This window comes from Podarcis vaucheri (genome assembly GCF_965113315.1).
Source record: "Podarcis vaucheri genome assembly, chromosome: 6".
Taxonomy (NCBI): domain Eukaryota; kingdom Metazoa; phylum Chordata; class Lepidosauria; order Squamata; family Lacertidae; genus Podarcis; species Podarcis vaucheri.
Genome location: NC_138764.1, coordinates 14,396,762 through 14,422,643, shown reverse-complemented (window position 1 = coordinate 14,422,643; position 25,882 = coordinate 14,396,762). Strand labels below are relative to the sequence as shown.

The window sequence follows — 25,882 nt, the reverse complement described above, 5'->3', positions numbered from 1 at the left end:
CAGGGCACAGCACATACTGTGCCGTGTCAAATCAGTTTCCTACAGCCAAAAAACCCGAGAACAATAAAGACAAACGTAATCAAGACTGGATATAAATAAGCAACGTCTGGCAGTCTTGCGTAGATGCAACTGTATTATTTTTCTTTGTCTTTTAGCTACATGTGGGTTTGTAAAAAAAAAAGAAGCTCACTTTAAGACATTTGTGAAACATGATTGCTGTCAAACACACTAGGATTTCTACAACTTTTTTTTTTTAAAAAAAATCTACACATGATACCAGTCTTTCACTGACTTCATACTTTCCTATGGACATACTGGCCTTTTTGTGCACAGAAATTTAAGCTGTATACAGGAATAGAGAGATGTTACTGATGTAAGGCTGATTTAAAGTTGCAAAAATAATAATAATAATAATAATAATAATAATAATAATAATAATAATGAAATAAATTCTATCCCAGCACTATCTGATTTGGTACCTTTCCCAGAAAATCGGCAAGGAAGCGAGTTTGGCTTATTTTAGCTCACGATTCACTGTGCAAGGTTCAAAATCAAAGTAATGGGAGTGTAGAGAAGAGGCTATGCCCCATTACTCAGATTCAAGTTTCAGAATTAACTGCGGTTTTAATTTTTTTTTATTTTTTGCTAATCGAGCACATAGTCTGTAAATCAAAGGCAATCTTGACTTGAACTAGGAACTTAAAAAAATAATAAATCCAAGTTATCTTGGTCGCTCTTCAAAATAATAAATGGAAGATGTGATAAAGGAGGTACAGCACACTCACTATATTAAGTGGCACAGGACACGTCAGAGCTGCCTGCTGTTCTGCCCTCACTATAAAGGCCACCACAGCCTGAAGTACCTTCTGCCATGTCTCCATAAAAAGGCTTCTGAGATACGGTATAGACCCTTGAAAAAGCATCATCGCCAACAGCCAGCCTGTAGCCATCATGTGCCGTGCCCCAACTAGTCATCCAGACTCAGTGGTGCATTGAAATCCCCGTTTCATTCATTCTCTGCTTCCTAAGGCTTAGACAAAGTTCACTTACAGCAACGTGGAACGCAGGAGGGATCCAAATCATTCCCTGAATGAACCTCCGGGGCGACAGCACCCATGCAAAGGAACCCTGCAAATGGGCCAATTGCACATTCCCATTTTCCATAAAACAGGGGGAACAAAAACAATACAAATTTTAACACATGCTGGCTTTTGCCAATGGAACCTGGCTGCTCGTCACAATACTGAACAATTCTTTTTTTTAATTTTCAGATGCTAGGGTCTTTACTATCCTCCGTCAACTTCACCACTTTGTAGTCCCACAAGCACTTTATTAGAAGTTATAGTTCATCCTTTTCCATCATTTCAAAAGCTTCTATGTCTTCATTCCAATCAGCTAATATTGATTCCATAGACTGTCCTTTATTATTATCCCAACTATCAGTGGGACTGGAGTCAGTTTCAATCTTTGATTGTTCCTCGGGGTGATTTTCCAAGTCTGATGCTTGACTACTAGTTTCCTGGAGTTTATTAGTTTCCTGGAGTTTAGGGATACAGGATTCCTGGTCCATAAGGGAAACACTATTGCTGCCCAACTCTGCAGGTGACTCCAACCCAACTTCTCCTTCTGGGTCTTGACTGACCAAGTTCAAATCTGCCGAAATCTCTTCTGACCTCTGGTTATGAGAATCATTATCAGATGACTTCTGATCCATGCTTTCCATTTCTAAATCTTAAGAGGGGAAAGGAACACAATGATTTTTTTAAACAACTGTAGTTTATGGCTCTTGAGTACAGTCGCACCTTGGAAGCTGAGTGGAATCCGTTCCGGAAGTCCGTTCGACTTCCAAAACGTTCAAAAACCAAAGCATGGCTTCTGATTGGCTGCAGGAAGCTCCTGCAGCCAATCAGAAGCCATGGAAGCCCTGTCGGACATTTGGCTTCCAAAAATAGTTCGCTAACCGGAACAGTCACTTCCAGGTTTGCGACGTTCAGGAGCCAAAATGTTCAGGAACTAAGCTGTTCCACTTCCAAGGTAGGGCTGTATCTGTTTTCAAACTTTTATCAAATAAACACAGCTATTAATAATGTCATAATTAACCCTCTTATTACACATGTTTAGTGTGTAAGAGTTTGAGGCTGATAGTTATTTTTGGAACAATTCCAAAGAAATATTCTGCAAAGAAAGGTCTCTAAAAATCAATTACTATAATCTGCCCAAAGGAACCTTTCAGTCTGAAATAACCAGTGGCTGATCTTTCAAGTGGTTTATCTTCCCCAAAGGTCCTAGGGATTATTAGTGTCCATATGTCACCTATGGGACCAACATGTGAACAGCACCTCAATGACTTGAAACATACACTACTCATGAATCAAGGATTAGGCAATTCTGGTTCGTCTTGCATCACAATTCAGCATTGTCAAAGCGAACATCCCAAAGGAGAAATGCTTTCAGAATTTTCGGCAAAAACGTACAGATGTTTGATACTTACTGCTATCAATAATGTAGTTTGGAATCATTTTATCTTTAAATATAGTTGCTGACAATCCAAGGGTAGCACAGGAAGAAGGGAAAAAGCACATATGCATTTTAAATTCAGAAATTTCCTAACTTACATTGGCAATTCATTCATTAACATAGCAGCTGCTTTAGAAAATGGTTTGAAGGGACTGCACACCAACACAAGAATACTGTTGACATGCCCTCCCTGCGTACAAAGGCATCCTCGCTTTTGACTTTCAGACATCTCTGGAAGATTATTTTTATGCTATGGGGTCTATGACATCCTTTAAAATGTCCCTTGAGCAGCCAATCAGTTTAATTATTGCTTTGTATTGGTTTTAAATGTCTTTATGTTGTTGTACACCGACCCACTGTTTTGTGAGAGGGCAGTTCCCAAATGCTTTTATAAATAAAATGTGATACAGTGGTCAGAAAGTTGCCACCTGAAGAGAAATATTCTAGGAACATAAAAGGCGGGAGAAATCCAGGGAGCTTTAAGGAGAATGCTAAAGGTAAAGGACCCCTGACCATTAGGTCCAGTCGTGACCGACTCTGGGGTTGCAGCACTTATTTCGCTTTATTGGCCGAGGGAGCCTGCATACAGCTTCCAGGTCATGTGGCCAGCATGACTAAGCTGCTTCTGGCGCACCAGAGCAGTGCACGGAAACACCGTTTACCTTCCCGCTGGAGTGGTACCTATTTATCTACTTGCCACTTTGACGTGCTTTCGAACTGCTAGGTTGGCAGGAGCTGGGACCGAGCAACGGGAGCTCACCCTGTCGCAGAGATTCGAACCACTGACCTTCTGATCAGCAAGTCCTAGGCTCTGTGGTTTAACCCACAGCGCCACCCACATCCCAAGGAGAATGCTAACTTGGCCCTAATCGAGAAGAACTTACTTGCATCTTGAAATAGATAAGATAGGCCTGCAAGCCATCTTAAGTCAGCCTTTTAAATTACGTTCCTGCTAAAACACCCCAATGGGAATCAACAGGACTTCAAGGTGGGATAGTGCTCAAACTGAGATTCATCATGCCCAAGGCATATCCACTGATTTATATGTTTAACTACTGTAGCCTTAAAACGTTCTACCAATTACCTGAAAATCTGGAAAATTAGACTGACAAGTGTATAATTTCTTGGATTTTTACTTAAGTTGGTGTTCTATTGGCTACCTCCTCAGTCCTTTGGGAAGACTGACCTTAGTGCTGTTATGCCAGACATAGGCAAACTCTGCCCTCCAGATGTCTGGGGACTACAACTCCCATCATCCCTAGCTAACAGGACCAGTGGTCAGGGATGATGGGAATTGTAGTCCCAAAACAGCAGGAGGGCCGAGTTTGCCTATGCCTGTGTTATGGGTTTGCTGATCTTCCTGAGACTCGCATTCATCCTATTATTTTGGCCTCTCTCCTCTTTCTATATTCTCCCGTGCTGAAATTTGGACTGAATTAACTGAGCCGGGGCCAGCTTTCTCACAATAACATGGTTTTCGCTCTTACCTCTGTCTTTTGCTTTGTCAGAAAGCAGCACTTCTACAGCTTCATATTCCTGGATGGCATCAAGGATAATACTGCCTTCCTTGTTGAACAGAAACAGCATTGGCACAGTGATGTCGTCTGTATTCTTGCCGTCGCCTGCCATCTGGAAGAGAGGGGCTGTGTCGCTGCTGCTTCCTTCATTGTCATCTAGGTGGAACGAGCAGGGTTTCCATTAATATTAACTTTCACCCATTGAATTCTCAGTGGAACTTGAAGGTTACTTGGACCTTCAATCAGTATAAAACTTGGTTAGCCGAATTCAGACCAATACAACCAGATTCACTTATACAGTGGTACCTCGGGTTACATATGCTTCAGGTTACAGAGGCTTCAGGTTACAGACTCCGCTAACCCGGAAATATTACCTCGCGCTGTGGGTTAAACCACAGAGCCTAGGACTTGCTGATCAGAAGGTTGGCAGTTTGAATCCCCGCAACGGGGTGAGCTTCCGTTGTTCGGTCCCAGCTTCTGCCAACCTAGCAGTTCGAAAGCACGTCACAGTGCAAGTAGATAAATAGGTACCGCTGTGGCGGGAAGGTAAACGGCGTTTCCGTGTGCTGCTCTGGTTCACCAGAAGTGGCTTAGTCATGCTGGCCACATGACCTGGAAGCTGTCTGTGGACAAACGCCGGCTCCCTCGGCCAATAAAGCGAGATGAGCGCCGCAACCCCAGAGTCGGTCATGACTGGACCTAATGGTCAGGGGTCCCTTTACCTTTCCCTAAGAACTTTGCTTCAGGATGAGAACAGAAATCGTGTTCCGGCAGCACGGCAGCAGCAGGAGGCCCCATTAGCTAAAGTGGTGCTTCAGGTTAAGATCAGTTTCAGGTTAAGAACAAACCTCTGGAACAAATTACGTAAGTAACCAGAGGTACCAATGTAAAAGTAAAGGTACCCCTGACCGTTAGGTCCAGTCGTGGATGACTCTGGGGTTGCGGCGCTCATCTCGCTCTATAGGCTGAGGGGGCCGGTGTTTGTCCGCAGATAGCTTCCGGGTCATGTGCTTGACTAAGCCGCTTCTGGCGAACCAGAGCAGCGCATGGAAACACCATTTACCTTCCCGCCAGAGTGGTACCTATTTATCTACTTGCACTTTGACATGCTTTAGAACTGCTTGGTGGGCAGGAGCTGGGACTGAACAACGGGAGCTCACCCCGTCATGGGGATTTGAACCATGACCTTCTTATCGGCAAGCCCTAGGCTCAGTGGCTTAGACCACAGCGCCACCCGCATCACTTATAATACATACCAATTTTAAATAAACTTCTAGCTGCCTCTTTGTCTACAGGTGCTGGTACTTATCTTTAAAAATCCTAAATGACTTGGAACCTGAATACTTGAAGGCATGCCTCTTCTCATACAACCCACTGTGAGCTCCTCAGGAAAGGTGGGATATGAATGCAATACAGGCAACCAGACCATCTTGAGGTCTTTGACAGCCCTTAACCAACCACCTACTCTATCAGAAATTCATTATTCAACCACAAGGGCTTTTTCATCCGTGAGGCATCCTGGTTTTTGGAATAAACACAGTATGCGGCACCCACACTGTGATCCTTTAAATGCCAAGGTAATTTTTTATTTATTTAATGAGACAATTTGCACTGCCCAAGCCTTAACCTGGGTAATAGTTTGAATTACTTCATGCCGTACACTGAATTGGAAGGAGGGTAGTATATAAATGTTTAAAAGGTTTTAAATAAATAGATAGGCTGGGGTACACATCGAAATTATTCACATTAAAATTATTAACGTGCACAAGTCACGCCTGCCTTAACATTTCAAGTGTTTCACTGTTAACCAAAAAAACTTTATATAACTTTTCTCTTTCACTTACCAATAACAATGCCACCTATAGCCCCAGCTTTTTGGATGTTCCGTGCCTTTTCAGCAAACATGCACTGCCCTCTTTGCATCAAAGCAATTTTATCCTTCAGCGCTTCAGGGTTGGTGATCTCAGAGCATCCATTATATGGTTTACTGACTGCAACAAATCCTCTTGCCTGTTGAAGAGATGAGAGGCTTTAGTACACGGTATTCAAGCATGCAAACATTTGCATTTTTTGCACTAAAATATATGAAGAGCATACTAGGAAATACAACCATCATCATCATCAGGGCAAGATTTAGGTTTGATGGGGCCCTAAGCTACTAGAAGTAATGGGGCCCGTTATATGCCCAGCTGTCCTTTGTCAACAACAAATTGTCACTGTTTTTTCTGTTGAATATATACTATACGGTAATTTATGGACCTAACAGATATCCAAAGCCATTTGCACATGCAGAATGTAGGCACCCTATATATAGAAATGAGCAAACCAGTTATATTTGAGGAAGCAGGCTAGCAGGCAGGGCCCATTACTTACATCATAGGAGCCTACACAACACAAAACACTGTTGCTGTACGTTAGTTTGTTTTATTTGTTTTTTATCTTATATTTTGGAATCGTACATCCAGGTTTTCTTTAAATTTTTTGGGGGGCCCCAAGAGAGTGGGAAAGTATTGGAAGACAAAAGATCTACCCACTCTGGAAGAATGGCAGATGAAGGTGATAGACTACATGGGACTGGCTGAAATGACTGGCAGAATCCGAGACCAGAGGAAAGAGACGGTGGAAGAAGATTGGAAGAAATTTAAAATCTATCTTAAGAGATATTGTAAAATTAATGAGTGTTAAAATGTTATGATTATAGAAAGTAAGTGGACTACAGCTGTAAAGATTAAGTTAAAAGAAAAGAAAAGAATACAACTAGATAAAATTAAGGGTGAGGATTTGCTGAATTTAATTTGAAATTGGAATGCAGAAAGGGGAGGTATGAGGAGGTCGGTGAAGTAAGTTTTAAGAAAATAAGGTTTTGAAATTACACTTGTTTGTTTTTGTGTTTGTTTGTTTGTAGTGAGTATGTTTATATAATTTGTGAAAATTCAATAAATATTATTATATAAAAAAAGAGAGTGGGGCCCTAAGCTATAGCTTGTTTAGCTTATATGTAAATCTGGCAGTGATCATCATCCAACCCAGGGCTGGCGCTCTTAAACCCAGTGAAATCTAACAGCTTCGGCACACTGCACTGGATTGTGCCCAATAACTGCAGTGAAGGCAGTTATTCCAGAACTCATTCATAGAACCATAAAGTTGGAAGGGACCCCCCAGGGTCATCCAGTCCAACCCCCTGCGATGCAGGAATCTACTGCCCACCGTGGGGCTCGAACCCTGAGATTAGGAGCAGAGCCTCATGTTCTACCGACTGAGCTATCCCAGTAGGATGATTCATTGCATGCTAAATCAGAATAGTGGCATTTGAAGCTACTGCAATTTATAAAAATGTGTTGCCTGCAACAAATCATGCATCAGCTGATGCGCAGGAAGTTCAATCACGCTTTCCAGATTCATTACTATCTGCCCCACACCTGACATCACATACACTGTCAGGTATGGGGTGGGTGGGTGTGGTTTGGGGCAAATGGCCTGGTGAGCAAAATGGGGAGCCTCAATTGGCTTCATACATAAAACAATCTCGCCCAGCGCCTATTCAGACTGTTCCCCTGCACTCCACTTCCTGACAAATGAGTTAGCCATCTGCTTTTGGCCTTAGTTATTCAGAGTTGCTTTGTTTTCTTGACCTGGGGGGCTTCTAGAACAACTCTTTTTCTAGTTTTTTTTTAGACTTAAAATATAGAATAAGAGAACAGGGAGAACATACGTTTAAAGAGATTGGAAAACATTTACGGAATATACGGGAAATAATTGTGTACAGCTGAAAACGCTGGCAGCCTTAAGATAAATTCAACAAGTTTAGATGGATGCAATAATGGAATACTGAATGGTATAGTTTATATATACAGGGATTTATGAAGGGAAGAAGGGAAGTCATTGATATCTTAAGGATGTATAAATGAGTATGTTAAATTGTAAAACAGAAAACTTAATAAAATTATATAGTACTCTTTCTTTTAGATACATTAAATTTCTGTATGTTAACAATTTCCCATAAGTTCTGTATAAACCATACAAGTGGTGTTTTTTTTAATCATAAGGCTGTAAAACAGAACGCACCCCTGATTTGTGTTTGGAGAGATCCATTCCAAACTGCGCAGGCCCAGCTGTCAAAACCACTCTGCCAAAGAACGGGTGGGAAACAATTTGAACGGCACGAGGAGGTAGCTGCTGCTCTTTTTGCTGTTGACTGGACAGCTCAATCATTTCTTGCATGAACCGTAGACCATCCTCCGCATCGAGTGAGCTTGCTGCCTAATGAAAAAGTAAGCAATATCTAGCATTTTTTTCATTCTAACCCTGCAGACAAAACATGCAACAGTATTTCCTGAGGAAACTTGCTAATTAGTTTGTTCTGAACTTCTAGACATCCAATGTTAGCCAAAATATTCTAGAATTAGTTTTTGGGTTTTTTAAAAAGTAAATAAACATTTGTATCTGGCAACACTTCCAAGGGTATTTTCAGTATAAAATTCCACATGCATACTAAAAATATAAAAACACAGGCAAAAGAACCATTACACTGCCAGCAGCAAGACACAATACTCCTCAGTAAAAAAAACAGTTCAGAGAATTCAAGATGCCCTCTGGAATAAAGCAGCCCTACTCAGTGCCAGAAAGTCCTCAGCACAGGTGAAGAGAAAGGCTAACCTGGAAAGTTCTAGAGCATCGGTGTCACCACTGAAAAGGCCCTATCATGGTAATGACCTCAAAATTTGAAACATATTCAATTCAACTTCGCAGCTTACCACGAACAAATATTTGAAAAACCTGTCTCCCACTAAACATTCAGACATGATTGAATGGACTACTAGACAGTATACCTGTGTTACTTAGTTTGTGTAACATCAGGAAAAAGGACTTGTTCAACAGCTTCACAGAAATTAGGACAAGTATTTCAAGGATACTTTCTGGTGTGCCTAAATTTAAGAGTGCCAAATATCTGTAGTATCTGTAGAATTTGTACTGTTAAAACAGAAAGGGGTCAAACCATCGTAAGAGTTGTTGAAATTTTGGGAGGTTGGATAGTTACAGTGGTTTTGGGGGTGGAGTGCACATTTTTATTATTATTATTATTACTTTGTCAAAATACAAAATAAAAATAAATAAAAATAAATGATGTGAGTGTATAAGGATTAGTAAACAAACTCAGTGACTTAAGGGCAATACCCTTATAGGTCAGTCCAACTGAAATACAGTGGACCCTCTGGATACGGATTAAATTTGTTCTGGGGGTCCATCCGCAACCCAAAAAGTCTGTAGGCAGAGACACCGCTTCTGAGCACACACACGGTGTGATTGCTTCTGCGCATGCGGCGAAACCCGGGAGTATACATTTCCAGGTTTGCCGCATTCGTAACCTGAAAGTTACGTATCCAGAGCGGTATGTAACTCGAGGGTCCACTGTATGAACTTATTAAGTTTTTTTCTGCCATTAGTTCAGATGAGCTATTGGTATCCAAACTGGCAGGGTCTGGAGCAAAATGAACTGATTATAAATTAAAAACAATTACAATTAAAATCGTAATTCTAAATAAATCATTATTTTATGTGCAGGTAGTTTGTTCATAATGGAAAGTCTTCATTTATTCCAATGTATTATATCCATATTTATACCTCTCCGACCTGTACTATAATTAAACTGAAACAACTTGTTCCAAATAAAATAAAATAAAATAAAAAGAGTGCCTGCATGACAACTTCCTATTGAGGACAACTGTATACACTGAGGGGCTATGACAGGGCAAGATCTTACTTGAATAGCATGTTGCACCAGCTGGACTCTTCCATCTTTGAGGTGAATCAAGCTGACTCCCATCTTCTTTAGGATCTCTAAATGCTCAGGATTACTGGCCATGAAATCCCTGGCTCTCAGGGGGGGCTTTGGTCCGGTGCCCAAACTCTCTTCCCTGCAAGAGAAAGCATGCCATCTACATTTCAAGAACTGAATTGATGTGGAAGAGGACTGGAAAAAGTTTAAAGACTATTTACAAAAACATTGTAAATTGTATGAGTGTTAAGAAAGATGCAGGACTGAAAGTAACATGGCATCAGCAACTTAGTTTAAAGAAATATGAGAATAAGTGAGATCTGAGAAAAAGATAAATTTTGGAACAACATTATGTATAAATTAAGCATTTGAGTATTTGATAAAAATATTTAAAGTCGGAGACATAATATTTGAAAATTACAAAATAGGAGTTGAAACAAGGTGATAAATTGCTGTTCATAATTTTAATTGGGAACGCAGGAATGGGAGACGTGAGGAAGTCCAAAAGGCTAAGAAAATATGGTTGTTGGATATTTGATTTTGCTGTATGTTTTTCTATTATATGTTAACCTTTTTGTTTTTCTCTATTCTTCTTTGCTTGTTTGTTGTATTTGGGTGACGGTTTTATATATGTTTGGTGAATTTAATGTTTAAAATCCTTAATAAATATCTTTTTTAAAAAAAATAAAATAAAATTGATGGTGCCTGAATAATATACATGAGGTGCGTAAGACTAAAACATGCTATGCGTAGCCGGCAGAGGCCACTGAATGGGTAATAAAATGCATGAAAAGGCTTCTGGAAGTTGGCAGGCTGAAACACAAGCCTTGCTTTCTCTTACTGGACACAGATGTTTTTGACTACAACTCCCATCATCCATTACAAATAGACAAGTTGCAATCAGGCTGGGAAATTCTGATACAAGAACCTTAGGCATCTTCCATTGCAAGGAGTCATCCAAACCAAGCTGTATCAAATGATTTCATCGTTATGTGTTAGTCAATGCATAAAAGTATATCAGCTCAATATAAGCAGCTGTATCACCTAGTTAGGGACGCGGGTGGTGCTGTGGTCTAAACCACAGAGCCTAGGGCTTGCAGATCAGAAGGTCGGCGGTTCGAATCCCTGCGACGGGGTGAGCTCCCGTTGCTCGGTCCCAGTTCCTGCCCACCTAGCAGTTCGAAAGCACATCAAAGTGCAAGTAGATAAATAGGTACTGCTCCGGTGGGAAGGTAAACGGCGTTTCCATGCACTACTCTGGTTCGCCAGAAGTGGCTTTGTCATGCTGGCCACACAACCCAGAAGCTGTCTGCAGACAAACGCCAGCTCCCTCAGCCTATAGAGTGAGATGAGCACACAACCCCAGAGTCGTCCACAACTGGACCTAATGGTCAGGGGTGTCTTTACCTTTACCTATCACATAGTTATGAAAGGTATAAATGATCTTACGCTCTGGAAACACCCCTAGGACAACTCTTGTCCACCACATTTTTCAGAGGTTCCCTGATGCTCTGAGCATACATTGGGTCATTTGGAAAGAGGATCTGAGTGTTGGGGCATGTCCAGTCAAAGTTGCTATCATCCAATTCTGTGTATTCTGTAGTCTGTAAATGGGAAAAGAGGGAGAATTTAAGCGTTGTTTTCTCTTTCTTTAACCATGCGCAGTCACAATATCCAAATGTGTTTGCAACAAAAGCACAATTATAAACCTTCCAACCACAAAAAGAAATATGCAGTTAAAATGTCAATCAATATATTGTTACAACTGTACAATTCTATGGTTCTATGTAAGGAATCAGTTACAAAGGACCAAATTTTCATTTAGAAACTCATAACCTAATTTACTTTTGCATAAACAGCAAAGCATGACACAGCTTGTGCAACAATGGAAGAATAATCTAAAAATATTCTTAGAGTTACTTTTACTGAGGAAGATAAAAGCTAGCCTGCAATTAAATCAATTCAAAAATATGAAGCAACACTCACAATATTTTTCCTAGGGGCCGTTTGGTTTGCAGTAGATAGCCAGAGAGGTAGCAAATGAGCTTCTGTGGTAAAGATATAGTCTTCTATATCGAAAGTCAGGTCTTCCTTATCAGCAAAGAGCAGGTATAAATATTTAAACATTTCAGCCAGGAAGAAAGAATCCATCCTAGAAAGAGGAAATAAATAGACTAAGTATCATTTTTCCTTCTTGATACAACAGTCGTACCTTGGAATCCATTCCGGAAGTCTGTTCAACTTCCAAAGCGTTTGGAAACCAAAGCACGGCTTCTGATTGGCTGCAGGAAGCTTCCTGCAGCCAATCGGAAGCCCCATCGGACGTTCGGCTTCCAAAAACAGTTCGCAAACCGGAACACTCACTTCCGGGTTTGCTGCATTCGGGAGCCAAAACGTTCGAGAATTAAGCTGTTTGAAAACCAAGGTACGACTGTATCACTAGCAACAAAATGAAAAACAAGATATACTTTTGAGTAAAGTCAAAATGACAACTAATGGGAAGAACTTCGCTAAGTTTTTCCAAAGAACGCATACATGGATAAAGACTAAATAGCAAGAATTTCACGTAAAGGATCGCTTAATCTTCACATGATCCTGCCCACCCACTTGGGTCACTGATAGAATCCTGCTCTGCGCCAGCATCTTAAGGGCCTTCTCAGATGCTGCACCTAGTGGCAGAACTTCTTCCTCCAAGGGCCTAGTCTGACCGCCTCCTTATTGACATTTCACAGCAACTCAGTCCAGACAGTCCAGTTTGGCTGTGCCTTGAATTATTTGTGTGCTGTTTTGATGTTGTCACCTTATTTTCTGCTTCTGATGAGGGCTTGGACTCCCCCAAAAGTGCCTTTTCACCGGCAGACAGCTATTTCTGTTCATAGAAGGGCTGTTTCTGCTGTGAGAAAAGTGACCCCAACTTCTTCTGCTTCTACAAGCTTAAAGATCTTTTGATTTCCCCCCAATTATGCCACAACAGGAGTGGAAAACTTCTTCTCGCTAGTGGGCCAGATCCTAACTTCCTAGACAGCAATTTTGTCAGGTTGGTGGGATCACCTGACATTATTATGAGGCAGGAAGTTCCCCATGCCTGCAATCTGTCTTCCGTTAGGGTTGCACAAGTTTACGGAACAGCACTATTCTCCCACCTGTGGTTGTTTGGATATAAGCCCTTGTTTTCATGCTATTTAAATGTCTATTGTTAAATACATTAACAAGTTAAATACTTAAGTTAGGTGCCTTGAGGAGGATCCACTATATATATATATATATATATCTTAATAAAATAAAAATCATGAAGCACTTGTTAACTTTTACTAAAGTATTAAGCCAGAGAAGATTTAATGTACAAAGAAATCCTACCAGCATGAATGCATGGTTGCAAGATTAAATTAGCAAAACCTATACTTGTTATAAACGTGGAAAATCAATTTTTAAAAAATTGAAAAGAAAAAGAAGGTACTTTTATCATATGTGGTAGACGTGTCCTAAGGTGAAAGACTTCTGGGAAAAGATTTATAATGAGCTGAAAAAATGTTGAAAAATACATTTGTTAAGAAACCAGAAGCCTTTCTACTTGGAATAATAGGATGTTAGATTGTTTTTGTATGCCACTACAGCAGCAAGACTGCTACTAGCTAAAAATTGGAAATCCCAAGAAATACCAACAGTAGAAGAATGACAGATGAAGATGTTGGACTTTTTGGAGCTGGCTGACCTGACTGGAAGAATCCGCAATCAGAAAGAAGAGGAATATCATGAAGATTGGAATAAATTTAAAGATTATTTAGCCAACTATTGTAATATAAAATAATTAGAAGTCACTCAAAAGTACCATAAAGGCTTAGAACTAAAACAAGAATGAATTGTAAAGAAATATGGATTTAGAATATTAAGAAAAGAAAAGATGAAAGTAACTTGAAGGAGTTTATTTTATTACAAAGATGATTTGGAGAGCTGTTACAAGGTGATACAATGAAACTCAGGTGGGGGGGATTCAAGGAAGTCAATTAACGATGAAAGATAATTTGGGTTTCACAAGTAATATGTGTTTATATTTTTGTTTCTTTTTCTTTTCGGTATTGTAATGTGTTTTCCTTTGTGTGTTTTTTGTGTTATACTTGTTATAAAAGTGGAAAATCAATAAAAAAAATGGGGGGGGGATAAATTAGCAAAACCTAGCAACGCTTTTCAGCTAATTACCTGTCTTCATGGCTTCCAGTACGAACATCCTTCATAGCAGCAAATCCACAAGGTACACGAGCGTATTTATTTAAGTTTTCAATGAGTGTTTTTCCTACTTCTAGGTAGTAAGGATCTCCAGTAGCCTGTTTTTAAAGGAAGATTTGTTGCACTTACTCCTAGAGATACGCTACACACACATTACATTCTTATCTGTTATTATACTTTGATATTTGACTATTGCACACGTTTTAAAGCCTTGGATTTAAAGTCAAATTGCACTGCTAAATACATCCTAGCCTGGACGGAAGAATATTCTCAGAGGGAGAACAGAGCTGAGAAACTGTTTGCAGTCAGCAATTCAAGGGGCTTCCCAGCCTCAATAGAAAGCTCCTTTATCTTGTGCAACAAGTCAGAAAGTCTCAAGCTCATCTTATTGTTTAAAATACTTGCTCTGCATAAGTACAGTGGTGCCCCGCAAGACGAATGCCTCGCAAGACAGAAAACTCGCTAGACGAAAGAGTTTTCCGTTTTGGAGGTGCTTCGCAAAACAAATTTCCTATGGGCTTGCTTCGCAAGACGACAATGTCTTGCGAGTTCCTGCTGGTTTTTTTCCCTCCCCCCCCCCTTTTCTAAGCCACTAAGCCGCTTATCAGCTGATCCGATCAGCAGATAAGCCGCTAAAAGCCGCTAATAGCGCTAATCCGTCAATGGGCTTGCTTCGCAAGACGAAAAAACCGCTAGACGAAAAGAATCACAGAACGGATTCTTTTCGTCTTGCGAGGCACCACTGTATTGTTCTTGACCATGCATAAGAAGGTGTCAACCCTCTGAGACTGGAAGTACAGCCAACCCGCACCACAAACAGGGGCAAATCAAAAGCCCAGGAAGTATAGATGGAAATTACCATTCTCTGCTGCTTGCCCTAAGCATCTAGTAACAATCCTACTTATATTACCTTTCAGTTTGGAAGCTGGACTTAGCTATCCCAGTTCATAATCATCAATAGGCCTCCTTTTTCAAAGCCATCTAAGGTTAGAGGCTGTGTGAAGTAGTACCTGCTGGCATAATTTCAGAGCAAGTGAAAGAGAAAAATCTCTTCCCACTATTCATGATTTTGAAATACTTTCATATCCTGCCCCCAAGCCCCAGTTAATTCATTCATTCATTCTAAGCTAACAAACCTAATTCTCTTTAGTCTTTTTCTTTATGGAGAAGTCGCCACATATTCTTAACCACTATAGATTCCTCTTTCTGTACCTTATCTGTGCCTGAAATATTCTTCTTGAGATAAAGCAGCCACTTCAGTACAAAGTATTTTAGTGCAACTGCATCACAGTGTCATAAAATGGTGTTAACATTTTCAATTCCTTTCCTAAGATTATCAAGGATTTAAGACACCTTGAATTGGAAGAACGAAATCTTACTTTATACAAGAAATAGGTACTCTCTGCAAATTCTGGCCTTAAAGGATGTTGAGCCCAGTGAACCCGGAAGTCTGTTGTGAAAGCCTGAAGGAGAAAAAAAGAAAGACATAGGGAAATACTAAACTATACAGTACTTTGGTCACAAATGCTATTATTATTATTTTATTATTATTATTAGTATACCACACCTTCATCCGAAGATTGCAGGGCGGTTCACAATATAAAAATACAGTGGTGCCTCGCAAGATGAAAAGAATCCGTTCTGTGATTCTCTTCGTCTAGCGGTTCTTTCGTCTTGCGAAGCAAGCCCATTGACGGATTAGCGGATTAGCACTATTAGCAGCTTTTAGAGGCTTATCTGCTGATCGGATCAGCTGATAAGCGGCTTAGCGGCTTAGAAAAAAGGGGGGGAGGAAAAAAACCATCAGGAACTCGCAAGACATTGTCGTCTTGCGAAGCAAGCCCATAGGAAATTTGTTTTGCGAAGCACCTCCAAAACGGAAAACTCTTTCGTCTAGCGAGTTTTCCGTCTTGCGAGGCATTCGTCTTGCGGGGCACCACTGTATAAAATGAGAACACAAAATACGTAATAAAAGCAAGAACAGAACAAAAGCAATAACCCCACCCCCACCCACAAACACATTTAAAAGGACAGAGATGTTAATCGGCCAAAGACTTGGTAAAAAAGAAACATTCTGCCTGGTGCCTAAAAACTTATCAAACCGTTCCTGTTAGCCAGGCAGGCAGGTGTTTTCCTTTGCAGTAGTCCTCACCTGTAAAATGAGGAGTAATCATCTACATCACAAGGGTTTTGTGTGGATGAAAATAGCATTCCTAATATGTTAGGTGCTATTTTATTATTCCCGTTACAGATTAGCTATCAAGAGAAGTTTGCAAAGTTCACTCAAACATGACAACTCTATGCTAGGCCAAGGTCTCTCAGGCTCTCGTCTGACATTATCCACTGGGCTGCATAATCTCAGATACAGGGAAAGGAAAGATCCAATTAGTCCTATTCAGAGTAGATCTACTAAAACTGATGGACTTTAGATGTGTCCAATGATTTTGAAGGAAATACTCAATATGACATAGTTGGATACCACTCATAAAACTAGATTCGAAAGTAAATGAGTTGTGCACATATGGCAAAGCTTTTCACGGTATGAGTGTGATGTAGTGGATAAAATGGTTAAGAGTTGAATATCTGGGTTTGAATCACTGTCGTGCTGACACGTTTGAATCACTGTCGCACTGACACATTAGCCAAACCCTAGCTTCCTCACTGCATTTTGTTTGGAAAGAACCAGGAGCACTGGTTCGGATGAGACACTAAACCAGTCTCTCCCCATTCATGTGCAACCATTGTGTGAACAAGTGAGCACAAACATGAAAAAAGGAATTGCACGCAGATCTAGTGATGCATGGAAAGATCTTGGTCAATCATATGAGCAAGAAATGCACTAGCCTCCAGTTCCTACAGGAGGAACAGAAAGTTAAAAAAATAAGATCAAAATATGCAAAGGGATGCTGATTAGCGCATGAATGACTAATCAGTAATTAGAAATCAACATCTCCCCTTTCCCAGTATTATTATTATTATTATTATTATTATTATTATTATTATTATCATCATCCCCACAATGATAATAATACAAGCCTACCGCCTTACCTCTGGAAGAAAGTTATGCTTTTTTATCACCTGATACAGCATCTCGTGAGTTTCTATAGCTGGTCTGATATCACCTTTCAAGACCTATAATCCAAACAGATAGTACCAATGTAAGGCCATCTAGATATGCCACTTTCCTGTCAGATAATGACCAATTCTGTATCTCCCACCACCTGCCCCCAGCCCATGGTTCTTTCTTTTTCTTACAAGGAAACATGAGAGAGCAGAATGGCACTTGGTTAATTAAGCAAAAGGCAAAATAATCATGTGTACACATGTGCTGAAACCAATGCTTAACATATATTTAGTTTGGTATGTCAGGTTGGCCATATGTTTATATTCTTAGAGTTAAAGTTATCAGCTCAAATTCAGGTACTGCTTTGATAAAGTTGTTTTCTGGAAATCTTAGATGCCAAACCAGATATTTCCAAGAGTACTCATGTGGTATAGAGGAACCTGTGAATTAAACAATGCTTATGTAATGATATTCCTAATGCATTCCCAGCCACAGAAATTTCTACTCCAAAATGATGGGGGTGGGGACAGGAAAATTCTCTGAAACCTTGCAAAAGGCAAATAAGGAAGAAAAATGTGCTCTCGTATTTGTGCAATCTCTCCTTCCTCTTCCCCCTCCCACCATGGTTTTTGGCAAAATGGCTGCTGCAGACCAGCAAAACACAAAAAAGTAAGGCTTGTTTAAGGCTGTTTATTTGTCTTGAGTACCATAAGCCGGACCAAATTTAGAAGCTACCGTTTATAGAGGAGGGAAAGGAAGATTTACCAATAAAGATCGAAATACTGAGAGAATAGTCAAGAAAAAAATAATTTTGGAACACTGTGTATTAGAGGCAAGAGAAGGAAGTAGCAGCTAATAACATAAAAGAAAGAATTTAAGGATGTATAACAAAATATCAACAAAACTCCTTTAAAATGTGACAGCTGGGCATTTGTTGGGCTATTAGTAAGTAAGCATTATCGTACCAAAGGCCATGACAAAACCATTAGAGCTATTGCTCTAACGATACTATGAGCCTATTTTAGATGTTTGACATGCTTTATATAATATAGAAATGAGAAAGATATGCTCCAAGTTAGTGGAAATTTAATTTTACAAAAATCTGATTTCATTTGCAAAACACAGCCACCAAGTGTTGACTGCACAATGCTAACACGGCTGAAGACAGCAATTGTAAAAGATTATTCTTCCCCACCGGATGACTACTTTTCCATGACATCATATTTCAAGTTCAATAGCTTACTCCAACCATTCTTTGCCAATTTTTTCCCAATTACAGCGTCCTGAACATTTCTAGAGCTTTGAAAACAAATACTTCTCACACTCAACCCCACAACTAAATAGGCATCATTGGACTGAAAAGTTAAATGCACCTCTGATAAACCTACCTGCAAACCAGGGAAAAAGGCTAGTAGAGAGTCCATCCAGGTCCGAGCATTAAGCATTGGTTTGTGTATGTGCACATCAAGCAGGAGAGGCGGTTGGCTGATGTATCTCATTATGGCATCATAATGCTGCAAAACATCAGACCCTGGTGAGCCCACATTCATTTTTCATACCAAATTCATTGGCAAAGTTGAGATCTAAACACACTAAATTGTATGTTGCACTCGCCTCTCCTTAACGTCATGCAAAACAGCTGAGAGGACACCGAACCACACAGGAGAATAAAGGTAAAGGGACCCCTGACCATTAGGTCGTCGTGGCCAACTCTGGGGTTGCGGCGCTCATCTCACTTTACTGGCCGAGGGAACCAGTGTACAGCTTCCGGGTCATGTGGCCAGTATGACTAAGCTGCTTCTGGCGAACCAGAGCAGCACACGGAAAAGCCGTTTACCTTCCCGCCGGAGCGGTACCTATTTATCTACTTGCACTTTGACGTGCTTTCCAACTGCTAGGTTCGCAGGAGCAGGGACCGAACAACGGAAGCTCACCCCGTCGCGGGGATTCGAACCGCCGACCTTCTGATCGGCAAGTCCTAGGCTCTGTGGTTTAACCCACAGCACCACCCGCGTCCCTAGAGTAAGTCATAGAGGCTTCCTAATCAACAAGAGACCAGCTGAGAAACGAGGGTGGGAAGGACTCGTGCAATTGGCCGCAACAGCAAGGGGTGAAATTTCTGCCACGCTTGGCTTAACATTGGATAATTTTAGTGAAGTGCATTCGTTAAATGAAATTAAACAGGCAGGAAGGCTGGAGGGGTGTCATTCCAGGAATTTCTTGTTCCTCTTTGAATGATTTCATAGAATCATAGAGTTGGAAGAGACCACAAGGGCCATCAAGTCCAACCCCCTGCCAAGCAGGATTTAAAGCTTGAGCTCCCACAGCCCTGCCATATAACCAAATTGCTAAATATCACACAGATTGTTTTACCCTCCCTTCGTGTTTGAGCTGGATTGTGACACATAAGCTGCCCTGCCTTTAGCACATCGCTGCTCAGTAAATTCCCTCAATCTTTTAGCCAGGGTGACATCCAGATTTAAGCTATACATCTGATGCTGGAATTTGTTTAAGTATTTTAAAGTTGATGCATCAAGAGTTCATGTAAGGAGGCTAGCAGCCTTTCACCTGAAAAGCGTTTTACCCAGAGAGATTAGCTTTAATAAAAAGCAACACAGTCCAGTCTTCATGTTTCGCAAATATATTGCATCTGTCAGCATCGCCCTTGAGCCAGTGCCACTAACTGGACTCATACACTTCAGCCCTGACTGGGCTAGGCGAGCTGCGTAGCACTTCCAGAGACCACCTTCTGCACAGGAACAGGTCAAAGTGCTGTGGACTCACAGCTTAGAGTTGTGAGCACCCGATTCACTCCAACAAGACAGTCGTTGCACAGCAGAGTACAACAGAGTATAGCAGAGCATAAACGACTCGGAGAGCAGCTCTGTAGAATAACTACTTTTATTCTATCTACAACTATAATACACAACTATGTACAGAGCTAAATGAGGTCTAAGCGAAAATGCTGAACTGCACTGAGTGTCTGCAGCTGCTCTTAGCAGCAACCTTATCTATACACACGATCTCTAACACTCAGTCTCTCTCTCTCTTTGATGTGAGGCTGGAACGGAATTAAGTAGAGAGCAGAAACCGCCCCCTCCTCTCCGGAGAATCAGCAGAGAACATCAGCAGATTCTTGGATATGGGAGGGGTGAAATCTCCTCAGCATCGTGTTTGTTTATAAAATTTACATTTCCAACTCACAAATGTAGCCAATATTTCACTACTAAGCCACTTTGAATAGGGATACTCAATTAAATTCAAGGGGAATCCTTTTACAAGCCCTTCCTGTAGATTTATTCATGTCTGGAGCCAGATGGACTTTTATGGCAAGCAGATACATTGACCAGTGGTCGCTTCTTAGGATATGCCACGGTACCATGGCAAAGAATATTTTCTGGTTCTGCAATAATACATTACTGAGGGAAGAAGTGCAACTGATGCTGCAAGGAGCCATACAACTCATTATACCTCATGAAATGCACAACCCCTGAGTCTCATGCAAAAGACTTACCGTGTTAAATCTTTCCAGAAAACTGTCATCTCCAAGCAAGACGTAAGCCTTTAATAAATACTCGTAATATGAATCTATACCTGCTCCAACACCACTATCTAGGAAAAAGATGAAAAACCTGTTACATATTTAAGATTGACCTTACAACTAGTTTTCATTCCTGCGAAAGAAGCCCCTGTTAAGAGTTTTGGCAGGAGTGCAACCAAGAAACAAACAAAGAAACTGAGAAGCTGCACTCAGCACAATACAATATTTTCTGTTTTATTTTTAAAAATCCACATGGAACAGGGGTGGGTAGTCTTTGCCACCCTGATGGGCACCTTCCACCTTGCCAGCTCTTCAAGGGCTATGTACCAGCAAACACACAGAGGTGGGTGCAGCTAAAATGGTTCTGCCACACATGCATAGCCATGAATACAACACATTCATTCATTCAGTCATTCATTTGTTCGTTCATTCACACCCCACATTCATTCCCATCACTGTGCTGGACCGAGAGCAAAGGTTTAGCCCTCTCCAGGGCTGCAGTGGGACTATTTCCCCACCATTGCTGGGTGTGGAGAAGGCGGCCAGCACTCCCGACAGGGAAGACGATGGGGACTGGCAGTCCACTTCACACAGCTTCGCAGGCCTGATCCAGGCCACAGTGTAGTTTAAGGAAATACTTTTCTAGCATTCTGTTCATCTGCATAAAACGCTTCTGTCAATGTGAAGACACAATTCCTTTTATTTGCTCTTCTACTTGCAGGAGTGTTTGCCCTTCTTTAGGTAAAGATGGTTGAACCAAATAAGACTAAGGGGAGCAGCCACAAGCAGCTCATCTTATTTATAGCCCATACATTTAAAAGGTTAACCACTCATTCATTAGGTTGCAGCCTGACAAATCCTAGGTCTCTCATGTCAGGGTCAAGCATACAGGCCTCCCCAGCATGATAGAGGTCCAATAGTGCATAGATGATTTACAAATTCCCATTTCTGCATGAGCCGCAGAGGGCTCACAGTTGCAAACTGCCATACCTTTGCGCACCCAATCACCCGTATGAATATTAATTGTGACTCCCACCAAGTTGCTGCTGCGTTGCCTTTTCTCCCAAAGAAAATCAAGTGCCTTCCGTGCATATTCCTGCAGCAAACAAAGTCAACATTTCCAGTTAAATGCTGCTTAAATACAATGGTGAAAATGAAGGAAAAAAAATCTGATGCAAACAACTGGTGGATCAATTCATTCCACATTTATAATTAGAGAGCTCTGAAGTATTTTGCATAGCTAAATTAAGGTACAAAGGGGTAAGTTAGACCCACTGATATCATGGAATTAGGTAACTTACCAATTGATTCCAATGAGTCTATGGAGAGCATAGATCATGGGTAGGCAAACTAAGGCCCAGGGGCCGGATCTGGCCCAATCGCCTTCTCAATCTGGCCCGCAGATGTCTGGGAATCAGCGTGTTTTTACATGAGTAGAATGTGTGCTTTTATTTAAACTGCATCTCTGGGTTATTTGTGGGGCCTGCCTGGTGTTTTTACATGAGTAGAATGTGTGCTTTTATTTAAATTGCATCTCTGGGTTATTTGTGGGGCATAGGAATTTGTTCATTATTATTATTTTTTCAAAATATAGTCTGGCCCCCCCCCCCACAAGGTCTGAGGGACAGTGGACCAGCCCCCTGCTGAAAAAGTTTGCCAACTTGGCATAGATTAACATAATCAATGTTAATCATCCAAAAGCAATTCTCTGCTTTCACAATTACTCCACTCTTTGCTGCAAATAATGACTATTCATTCCTGATTCCACATATGTCAATGTAGATTCTATCCATCAGCTGGAACGGCAGCCCTTCCAGTTTATGAACCAGTCATTCTTTAAGACTGGAAGAAAATTACCAAAGTGCCAAATGCACAGCCTTTAGATGCTACCCTGTGTAAATTGCTACTGTCACAAGCAACCAGAAAATTGCAAAATTACAAGGCCGCCCAAAGCCTCGCATAATACCCAGATAGTAATGGATAGCAAACAATTCCACAAGCAAAGTTATTAACAATGTAAGGGGGAGGGGGAAGAGAGAGACTGAATACCTTAAGGCAATTTGGGTATTATTTAGGAGAAATCTGAACTGGGGATGTTTGGTCCAGCGTTCAGTCTATTTTGCTACAGTAGAGCAAATCTACAAGAATATTGGGGTTGCTACTGCTGGGAATCAGTATCAACATAATCAGCACACCATAAAAGAAAAAAACATTGGTTTCTTCCTTGATGCAAGTGCAATGCACACCATAAATACACACACATGCCAATAAATAGCAGCTTATGGTATACAAAGGTTTAAGAATAAACTGCTGCTGATACCATCGAGTTTATGCCAAGATGTTTACAATACTGATTAGAGTGCAACAAACAAGACACTGATAAGAAAATATACATTACAGAGCAATGCAAGTACAGAATTTCTGGAATATTTATCGCAAAGCCTCCAAATAGACAGAGAAACCATTTACTAAACTCCTATATCACAGATTTAGTTACCAATTCAGCAATAGAAATGCTATAAAAAACCACACTAACAGAAGTTCTAAATTAAACAAGGAATGATGAATTATAACCCGTATTCAAACCTCAAATATTGATGCTCCTGTGAAGCGGCTCAGAGCAGCAAACTCCAAGATCAAGGTACCTGCACACGCTGTACAAGTGTCAGTCTCTGTTCCTGTTCGAGCTTCTGGACTCCTTACACCAAATTTTAAGTTAACCTAAAAGAAAAGGCACCAAAACCGTTTACTGCTACAGTAGTAAATTAAGCAATCATTGACAGATAAAACACAACTGTCAGAATTTGGTGCCATACATACACAAACTGACTTTATACAAACATTAATCCTTAAGGTTTCCATTACCTGACAATATGGACCAAGACATCTTGACAAACACAAAAGTGCAACATTCAAAACATTTATATTTGTTGGCATCGTGAAATGTGCATTAGGCTTTAGACACGAGAATGCTTGCACGTATTTTATGTCATCTAGACTAAAATAGGAATGCTAACAGCACACTTCCAGATGACTATTTTAAAGCAACTTTCATGGCTAAGCATGTAATAATAATAATAATAATAATAATAATAACAACAACAACAACAACAACAAAACAACAACAACAACAACAATAATAATAACAACAACAACAACAATAATAATAACAACAACAACAACAATAATTTATTATTTATACCCCGCCCATCTGGCTGAGTTTCCCCAGCCACTCTGGGCGGCTCCCAATCATGTATTAAAAACAATACAGCGTTAAATATTAAAAACTTCCCTAAACAGGGCTGCCTTCAGATGTATTTTAAAGATAGGATAGCTGCTTATTTCCTTCACATCTGAACGGAGGGTGTTCCACAGGGTGGGTGCCACTACCGAGAAGGCCCTCTGTCTGGTTCACCACCTATATATACTCTGTCTGTAGCTCACCACCTATAGACTACGGCCATAACTTAGGGTTGCCATATTTCGAACAGTGAAAATCAGGACAAGACAGTTGTGGAGCTTGCTGGGGGGGGGGGCAAAGTTGTTGACCTTTTTTGAGCTATTTTTATGGGAAATCAGCAAAAACGACACTGACAACATGGGTTGCCATAGATCCGCATTTTCCCAGACATTTTGCCGATTTACACCCGGACGCTGCTGCCACCTGCATGTAGCTATAATCGTTTCTGAAGTTTGCAGCAGCAGTTCCCAACACTGAAATCTCTGGTGCTTTAAGTTCAAGAACAGCTTGCCATTTAGAGTGGAGAGAACAGCAAGTTCACAGTAAACTCTGGCAGTATTCCTGACTTTCAAGCATACAGCGTGCTTGGAACAGAGAACTTGAAAATTATTTAATAAAGGGCACAGGAGAGAAATGGTGGCAATTGTTTTAAATATGAAATAAGCTACAAACAGGATTAACTGGTATCGTATGCTTCTTAACAGATTTGCATCTTGTAACCAAGAGATGTGAAAATATACCACGGGATAGTTCAGTAAGTAGAGCGTGAAACTCTTACTCTTAGGGTTGCGGGTTCAAACCCCACATTGGGCAAAAGATTCCTGCATTGCAGAGGATTGTACTAGATGACCCTTGTGGTCCCTTCCAACACTACAATTCTAGGATTCTATGAGAATTTATATCTAAATCAACAAGAAACAAAATTCTCAACTGCCCTCACAATACATTATATACTTACTCGTGGATATGGAAGACCGCTGGTGGTGTTAAAAGCTGGCAAAAGCTTGTAGCCCAACTGTTTTGCCATATGCAGAAGTTCTCCGTTGTACCATTGCATGTCTTCGCCCTTCTCTTTCAGCATGATTGCTACTGAGTGCCCACCTAAAAGACCTCTAAATACACAGAAAGGACAATAATAAAATGCAGCACCTAAAAATACCGAGCTCAAACATGGTATTGCTTAAGGGCTGGTGAGAAACGTTCAAGCATTAGCACTTTCTTAACTGGGGCTGACACTGACCCCAGACATCACTGCAGCAGAGCAGAACAGCAGGGTGGGGAGGATGGATTACATCTCCCTGCAAACCGCTTCCTTAAACTGTGGTTAGCACATTTATTTCACATATTTATTACATTTCCCATTCCCTTCCAGGAGCTCAAGGTGTGTACACGGTTGTCCACCCCCGTTTTATCTACAGAACAACCCTGTAGGTGAGGCTGAGAGACAGTGATTGACCCAAGATCAACCAGTGAACTTTGTGGCTGAGTGGGAATTCGAACCCCGGTCTCCTAGCTCATAAACCAACACCCTAACCATTACAAAACATGATCTGTATCAGTTCCAAATGTATGTAAATCGAGTAGCAGAGAATAAAGTCAACAGATCTAAATGCTCTTCACTTTTGGAGAAGACGTTTAAAATGGGGCTATGTATATACAGTCGTACCTCCGCTTACGCATCCTTCTGGTTACGTAAACTTCAGGATACGTAGCCGGCGAACCTGGAAGTATATTTCCGGGTTCTTGCCGCGCACGCATGCGCAGAAGCGCTCTACCGTCGCGCGTGCATGAGCAAAAGTGGTCACTCTAGTTGCTAAAACCTCAGGCCAGACCTCTGGAACGGATCCCATCTGCAACCAGAGGTACCACTATACTGCCATTCCACTGGAATGTAGAGATCCTGCAAAATATGCAGTACTGAGAACTTAAGAAGAGATCTGCCAGGTTAGACTAAAAACCTACATTAGTCCAGGATCCAGTTTGCCACAGTAACCAACAATGT

At 40.9% G+C, this 25,882-nt stretch overlaps 1 protein-coding gene and 1 long non-coding RNA gene across 3 annotated transcripts in view; one reads left to right on the top strand and one right to left on the bottom strand.

Annotated features, from left to right (window-relative positions):
- Positions 1-622: 622 nt before the first annotated feature.
- EDEM3 (ER degradation enhancing alpha-mannosidase like protein 3) overlaps positions 623-25,882 on the bottom strand; it is a 36,962-nt gene continuing 11,702 nt past the window's right edge. Inside the window, exons 6-21 of one of the 2 annotated variants that reach the window (XM_082225445.1) lie at positions 24,839-24,992; positions 23,226-23,360; positions 21,630-21,735; positions 20,613-20,710; positions 18,487-18,612; positions 17,083-17,166; positions 15,414-15,497; positions 14,008-14,132; positions 11,797-11,962; positions 11,260-11,414; positions 9,796-9,949; positions 8,100-8,294; positions 5,879-6,044; positions 4,005-4,190; positions 2,492-2,539; positions 623-1,731 (exon numbers count right to left, since the gene is read on the bottom strand). In XM_082225445.1, coding sequence (XP_082081571.1) covers positions 1,340-1,731; positions 2,492-2,539; positions 4,005-4,190; positions 5,879-6,044; positions 8,100-8,294; positions 9,796-9,949; positions 11,260-11,414; positions 11,797-11,962; positions 14,008-14,132; positions 15,414-15,497; positions 17,083-17,166; positions 18,487-18,612; positions 20,613-20,710; positions 21,630-21,735; positions 23,226-23,360; positions 24,839-24,992 — 2,374 coding nt within the window. In that variant the 3' untranslated portion in view covers positions 623-1,339. The remainder of the gene's footprint in view (positions 1,732-2,491; positions 2,540-4,004; positions 4,191-5,878; positions 6,045-8,099; positions 8,295-9,795; positions 9,950-11,259; positions 11,415-11,796; positions 11,963-14,007; positions 14,133-15,413; positions 15,498-17,082; positions 17,167-18,486; positions 18,613-20,612; positions 20,711-21,629; positions 21,736-23,225; positions 23,361-24,838; positions 24,993-25,882) is intronic. The other variant, XM_082225446.1, reaches the window with a different exon arrangement.
- LOC309533919 overlaps positions 15,992-25,882 on the top strand; it is a 34,740-nt gene continuing 24,849 nt past the window's right edge. Inside the window, exon 1 of the long non-coding RNA XR_014220530.1 lies at positions 15,992-16,966. This is a non-coding gene — a long non-coding RNA (uncharacterized lncRNA). The remainder of the gene's footprint in view (positions 16,967-25,882) is intronic.